The sequence below is a fragment of the Bidens hawaiensis genome, unplaced genomic scaffold (genome assembly GCF_021521415.1).
Source record: "Bidens hawaiensis isolate Kalapana, Puna unplaced genomic scaffold, B.hawaiensis_p1.1 tig00026616_1, whole genome shotgun sequence".
Lineage (NCBI taxonomy): Eukaryota > Viridiplantae > Streptophyta > Magnoliopsida > Asterales > Asteraceae > Bidens > Bidens hawaiensis.
Genome location: NW_027494280.1, coordinates 320,299 through 326,472, shown reverse-complemented (window position 1 = coordinate 326,472; position 6,174 = coordinate 320,299). Strand labels below are relative to the sequence as shown.

General features: G+C 36.2%; 1 protein-coding gene across 1 annotated transcript; it reads right to left on the bottom strand.

Moving 5' to 3' along the window:
• Window positions 1–1,213: 1,213 nt before the first annotated feature.
• On the bottom strand, window positions 1,214–3,665 carry LOC143573709 (uncharacterized). Its single transcript, XM_077058514.1, has one exon. It carries the CDS (start codon window positions 3,631–3,633, stop codon window positions 2,266–2,268), a length of 1,368 nt encoding a protein of 455 aa, XP_076914629.1. The 5' UTR covers window positions 3,634–3,665; the 3' UTR covers window positions 1,214–2,265.
• Between the last annotated feature and the right edge of the window lie 2,509 nt (window positions 3,666–6,174).

Below are 6,174 nucleotides of genomic sequence, written 5' to 3'. Positions count from 1 at the left end.
GACTCCTATAGATTAACATTTTTCATGATATTTTTTTGTATGATTAGATCAGTTGCTTTTCTGTAATTGTTCTTGTGACTTGTGTAGGTAGACTTTTTGTAATACAATATGTGATGTTGATTTTACCATGATATTGTTGCAATTATTTTATATCAATGGTTAAATATATTGGTTCATTATATGAGATGAATGCATACCCAGCTGAGTACAAAATCTAGGTACTCCCTAACACCAATGGCAGAATACGTAACATATTGAGTGTGGTTATGAAGTGGTTCACTCTATTTTTACACATATGACTCGTTTTACTTCTCTGTATTGACCCATTTTACTACAGGATTATAAATGAAACGTATCTATAATATAGAGAAAGTATGAAACTGGTCAAAAACCTCAGCCTGGTTATTTTATCAAGTCTAACGTTTGAATGGCCAAAAACTGCAATTTTAAAGCTTAACAGTTAACGATTATTAAATTGATCTGAATATTGTGAGTCATGACCTGATGTTGCTGATGTTTATATCTACTGGTACGTTGTCTTTTGACCAATTATGGGACATTTATACATTGCAGAATGGGTTGGTTTGTTCTAAAGTCAAGATGGGTCAAAGTTATGAAATGAATCATGTTACTTACTTAATAGCCTTAGCAACAAAAACAACAAACAAAAAAAAAAAAAAAAAAAAAAAAAAAAAAAAAAAAAAAACTATGATTTGTTCTAAAAAAATTGAAAAGGAAAACATAACAAAGACGTTAATATGTACAGGATTTGTATGAAAAAAAAAGGTAAAACAAGGCATATTACTGCATATCATGAAAAACTTTATATTAAACAAGCATTTCATATTATACAAGATATAGCCACAAGTGTCTCGAGAACAACTACAAGAAAATCAACTAATGAAGCCACTAAAAATACTCTTTATGTGGTCCAATTTATTTAGATATCCTTAAAGTTTTCATAGTTGTTGACTTAGATCAGTCAACTGTTGATGAGGCTACATCATTGAGACTAATGGTTTCATGGTGGCAGCTTGTGGCAGTTAATGTAACCGGTCAAGTGACATTATGGAGCTTTGACTTGGATCTGCGTTGCTCCATAGTTTTGCAAACTAGATCCAAATAGTGGGTTCAAAAAATTGATTCAATATTCCACAAGTACTGAAAATTTAATCATAACAACTCAACCTTGACTCGAATGAAATTAAATCACCTGTCAATGAAGCTCATTAGCATGGCAATATCATGTCTTCCGTTGTTAACTTTCGGTCTTCTTTGTTTTTCCAAACTATGTCTCTGTAACACCTGGCAGACATGAACTTCTCATGTTCTGCTGACTCACCCCTACCTGTCAAATGTACCTCAACAACTGTGCCATGTCAGCATATATGGATATCAGGGACATAACTGATCTCTTTGGTATTAGATGTCTTGAGTATAGCAGAAGCTAGCAATCTCACTTGAGATAAGCAGGGTATGCATTTTGATTGCTGAAAAGACATGGTGTAGTACTCATCACACACTCTGTTCAAAGCACAACTAATGGATGCTATGCATCACATATAACATATATCTTTCCATTAATAATGAAACCAAATTTAACACAAAAAACTCATTGTCAATACTTATCAAGGTTTTGACCTTCCTGGATCTTTCTCAAAAATGTTACATTTTATACAAAAAAGTCAAGTCGATAGCACCTGCAACAGAATTCAACCTTTCACTATTTACTATTAATCACTTTTTAGGCAACTACGAAAGATAACCACTACATAAACATGAAATAACAACCTCAAACAACATGGTAAGCTGAATTCAGCCAACCACTTACAGTATTTTTCACTTTATCTTTCTTCATACAAAATTTTATCACGTTTATCTAAAGTCTAAACCCTTTTAATCCAACTTTGCATCAATACACAAACAGAGATGGCAAATATTCTATACCAAAAACAAGAATTCATAAAAGTAAATGAAATACCATTTCTCATATTGAAACTAACAGAAAATCTTCCCAAAAAAAGTCAGAAAGTATGCAAATGTTATAATATATTTATATCAGCATATAGCACAAATCAAACTAACTTTCCACAAACCTAACTAGCTGTTGAAGGTTTAATCTTCAAGCAAATGCCTAAAACCAATAGCTAACAAACCATTAAACCGCAAAGAGTGGCCAGCATTTAAACTGTGGACGGTGTTTATGTTCGCAGATTCAAACTCCATGACCTTGGTTGGCCAGATTCTCCTCGGTCTAGTACGCAACTAATTTTTACCCTTACCAGATTCATTTATTTGACGTCTAAACTCATGGTATTTCCTAGCCTTCTCTGTCATATCCGCAATAATTTTCTCCGACTTCTCACAAATCTCTTTAGCAAATTGCCATTCCAAGTAATCAAAAAAGTCGTCTACTGTCATCTTCTCCAAATCATTCCACTTCTCATTATAACACCCATATTTCATATCTTCCTTCTTTCCCTTCGATGAACCTTCACAACCTTCTTGAGTTGACACCATTTTCTCCAACTGCTCTTCAACAGGTTCATTGTTTGATTCCAAATTCTCCCCTAACGTGGCTTCATTTCCATCACCAACTTGTAAACATTCAGTCACATTGTTCAAAGTATCCTCCAACGTCTCCACTGGAAACGCTTTCTTTCTTCCCCGGGTCATTCTCGCTGGTACAACAACATTTGCAGGTTTCGTATGATCTAAATCAGGAAGTTGCTCTGGCATCTTCTTCTTCCTCCCTCTAGTCATTTTAGGTTCCACGGGAACCGAACCGTTTACCATTTCCGCTACATCCGCACTCAAATTCTTCCCTAAAGTGGCCTCATTTCCATCACCAACTTGTAAACATTCGTTCACATTGTTCAAATTATCCTCCAAAGGCTCCACCGGCAACGCTTTCTTTCTTCCTCGGGTCGTTCTCACCGGTTCAACAACGACAGCATCTGCAGGTTTCGTCTGATCCAAATCAGGAATCTTCTTCTTCCTCCCTCTAGTAATTTTCGGTTCCACCGGAACCGAAACGTTTACCATTTCCGACACATCCACATTCAAATTCTCAGGAATTTGATTCAACGTCGAAACTAAACTCACGCCGTCCTTCTTCAAACTTCTCAACGTCCTCCTCGAACTTACGGTTTCCACTTCATTCCTTGAATCCACACCTTTCTTAGCATTACTTCGCATATTCCGCTTCTTCACCACCGGCTCAACTTTCCCCAAATCACCACCACCAAACCCTAACCCTAAATCGGTATTTTCATCCTCACCAACAGCAGAAGCAGCAGCAGTTGACGATTGGTCTTCAATCATCACAACAATTGACGTTAACTCACCGATCTTAATCCGGTCGCCGTTGTTGATGACGGAAGGAACGTGAGGGTCAAGCTTTTGGGTGTTTACGAAGGTGCCGTTGGAGGAATTGAGATCATAGACGATCCATTGGTTGAGTTGGTTATCGAATTGGATGCACATGTGTTTGGATGAGATACCAGATTCCTTGATTGCGAAGGTGTTGCCCTTAATTACTCGGCCGACTTTGATTAAGGAGGAGGAGTCTGGTGAGTAAGATAGGGTTTCACCTTCTCTTGGTCCTTTCTCAATTATCAGCTTCAGATCCATTGTCACACTATGTGTGTGTGTGTGTGTGTGTGTGTGTGTGACGATGAGATTTGTTCCTTTGAATTCGAAATCAAATTCAAATTGCCTTTTAGGCGGTATTCGGATCCAAGTTCTGAAAACGGGTTTAGATCAAGTCCAATTAGGAGTGTTTGGCCTGGCTTTTATTTTTTAGATTATGCTTATATTTTAAAGTAGATTATAGCTTATTTTATGTTGAGTTAAGTGTCATTTTAGTACCCGTGGTTTGCGTAATTACGCAACTTTAGTACCGAATTTGAATTTTTTTGCAAATGGCTACTTCACGTTACCAAAACTTGCCATTTTAGTACTTTTTTCTAACTCCGTCTATTTTGTCCGTTAAATCAAGGGTAAACCGGTAATTTCATTTAATTTTTCTATTTTCTCTTTTCCTTAATCAAAATAGCCCTTTAAATCAAAACATCAAACTCATTCTCCCACTCAACACATAGATCTGCCATTCATATTCCACCAATCCAAATCTCCAACTCAATTTTTAATCTTGATGATGGGTTGTTTTGGGGATTGAATATCAATCTCAATTTCAAAACCCCAATTAAATCACTCACCTTTTTTTGTATCCTCTAACCTTCCATTTCTCAATTTGTTCCACTAGGTCAATACTCAGTCGACAGTGGATCTCCGACGAACACCACCGTCTGCGGCTGTGTCTTCATTTTATCAATCTAGCTTCCAGTTACTAATAAGCCAATAAAGCGTTCTCGTTGATACTTCCGTGAACTCAATCCCGTCATCTGAATATTCCCAACGGCGTTCTCGACGGCGAGAATCATCTCCAAACGTCGTCGTATAGCTTCAAAATAACCAAATCGGGGTCAGATTTAGTATCAAAGACGAAGATGGTGTAGCCCGTCTCTCCGCCTCTATTTCAAATCAGATCTGCATCGGGACAACGATTGTGGTGGTTCTCGAATGTCGACGGTGCTGTGATAGATGGAACGACATAGTGGTGGTAGATGGTTGGGAAGAAGGCATGGAACAATTCCGGATACGGTAGCAGATGAACTGTAATTACAAAGGGGGAGTTGAGCGTATAGAGAGGGGGAGACGGTGGTTTTATGGTGAGAATACAAATATGATCGTGGGTTTTGAACTTCAATTATTTTAGATTTTTTAGATTATAATTTATTTTGGTTAAAGGAAAAGATAAAACATATAAAACAAAGAAAATTACCAGTTTATCCCTGACTTAACGAACAAAATAAACGGGGTTAGAAAAAAGTACTAAAATGGCAAGTTTTGAAAACGTCAAGTAGCCATTTGCAAAAAAAAAAAAACAAATTCAGTACTAAAGTTGCGTAATTTCACAAACCACGGGTACTAAAATGACACTTAACTCATTTATTGTAACAACTCGGGTTTTCCGGACTTTACACCCGACTCGTTTCGATGTTGGGGTTATTTTATTAAAAATATTGTGTTTATCAAGTTATATTTATTATTTTACTTATATTTAATAATTCATATTTATATCTTTAATATTTTTACACTTTCTACCCAAAGTATAAGATCCTTTATGTATCCCATTTCAAACATCAGGGTCTTAACTGTAAGTGGTGTTATCATCCATTTCCCTTATCTGGATAATCCGTTTACCCATATCATTATCCAAGTGGGTTTTCTTGAACCCGAATCCAAAATCGGTAAACTTGGACCATAATGTTCGTGTATTAGTTGTAATTGATCTTGTGTATCATGTAATCAAGATATTTTCGGCCTAAAATCACTCTAATCATGTCAATTGTATCATCTATTATCTGTTCTTCCATATTTAACCTAACCGACAACCTAATTAACCCTATAACACGAAATCAGTGTTTATATTTCATTAAATATTTAGATACATTCCTTATACCACGGCCGACCTTAACCATATACTTAATTATATTTATTTTGGTTGTTGATTACTCGTTTACACCCTCACCACCGTCGGCCTTGAACCCTAATTTAATACCCATGTAATCGTTTATGATAATCAAATTAAACTCGTCTGTACCATCCATGCAATATCGCGAAGCTATCTGCAGAAGCAATTGAATTAGTTTAATCGTTTGGTCGCGTTTCCAAGCTCGTCTTTGGCCGCGGTGTTCGTTTCGTCGTTCACCATCGATCTGTAAGTGTTTCAGGTAATTTAATACATGGTTATGATCGCGTCTTGATGCTGATCAAAAGCCCCAAACTTGTTTTGAGTAACTGTTAACGATTGAGTCGATTTAATTTTCTAGGGTTCTTGATCATGTAAGATCTGAACCTGCTTATTCTTTTAATTAAACAAACTGGTTTTATGATGCATGTCCCTAAGATGGCCTGCTGGTAATACTTCAACGTTTGGGGACAGCGGTCGCGGGTTCGACTCTCCCTGCACCTGTTTTCTTTTTAAAATATTCATTTATTATTATTTTCAAGTAATTATTAATAGCTTATGATAATAACAACCAAAAATTGATTACTTCACTAAAAACCGACATTTTTATACTCGTTTAACTTTCATTTTCATTCATG

What these genes read in the sequence shown, in the direction of transcription:
- LOC143573709 (XM_077058514.1), bottom strand. Translation starts at nt 3,633, where the DNA reads ATGGATCTGAAGCTGATAATTGAGAAAGGACCAAGAGAAGGTGAAACC.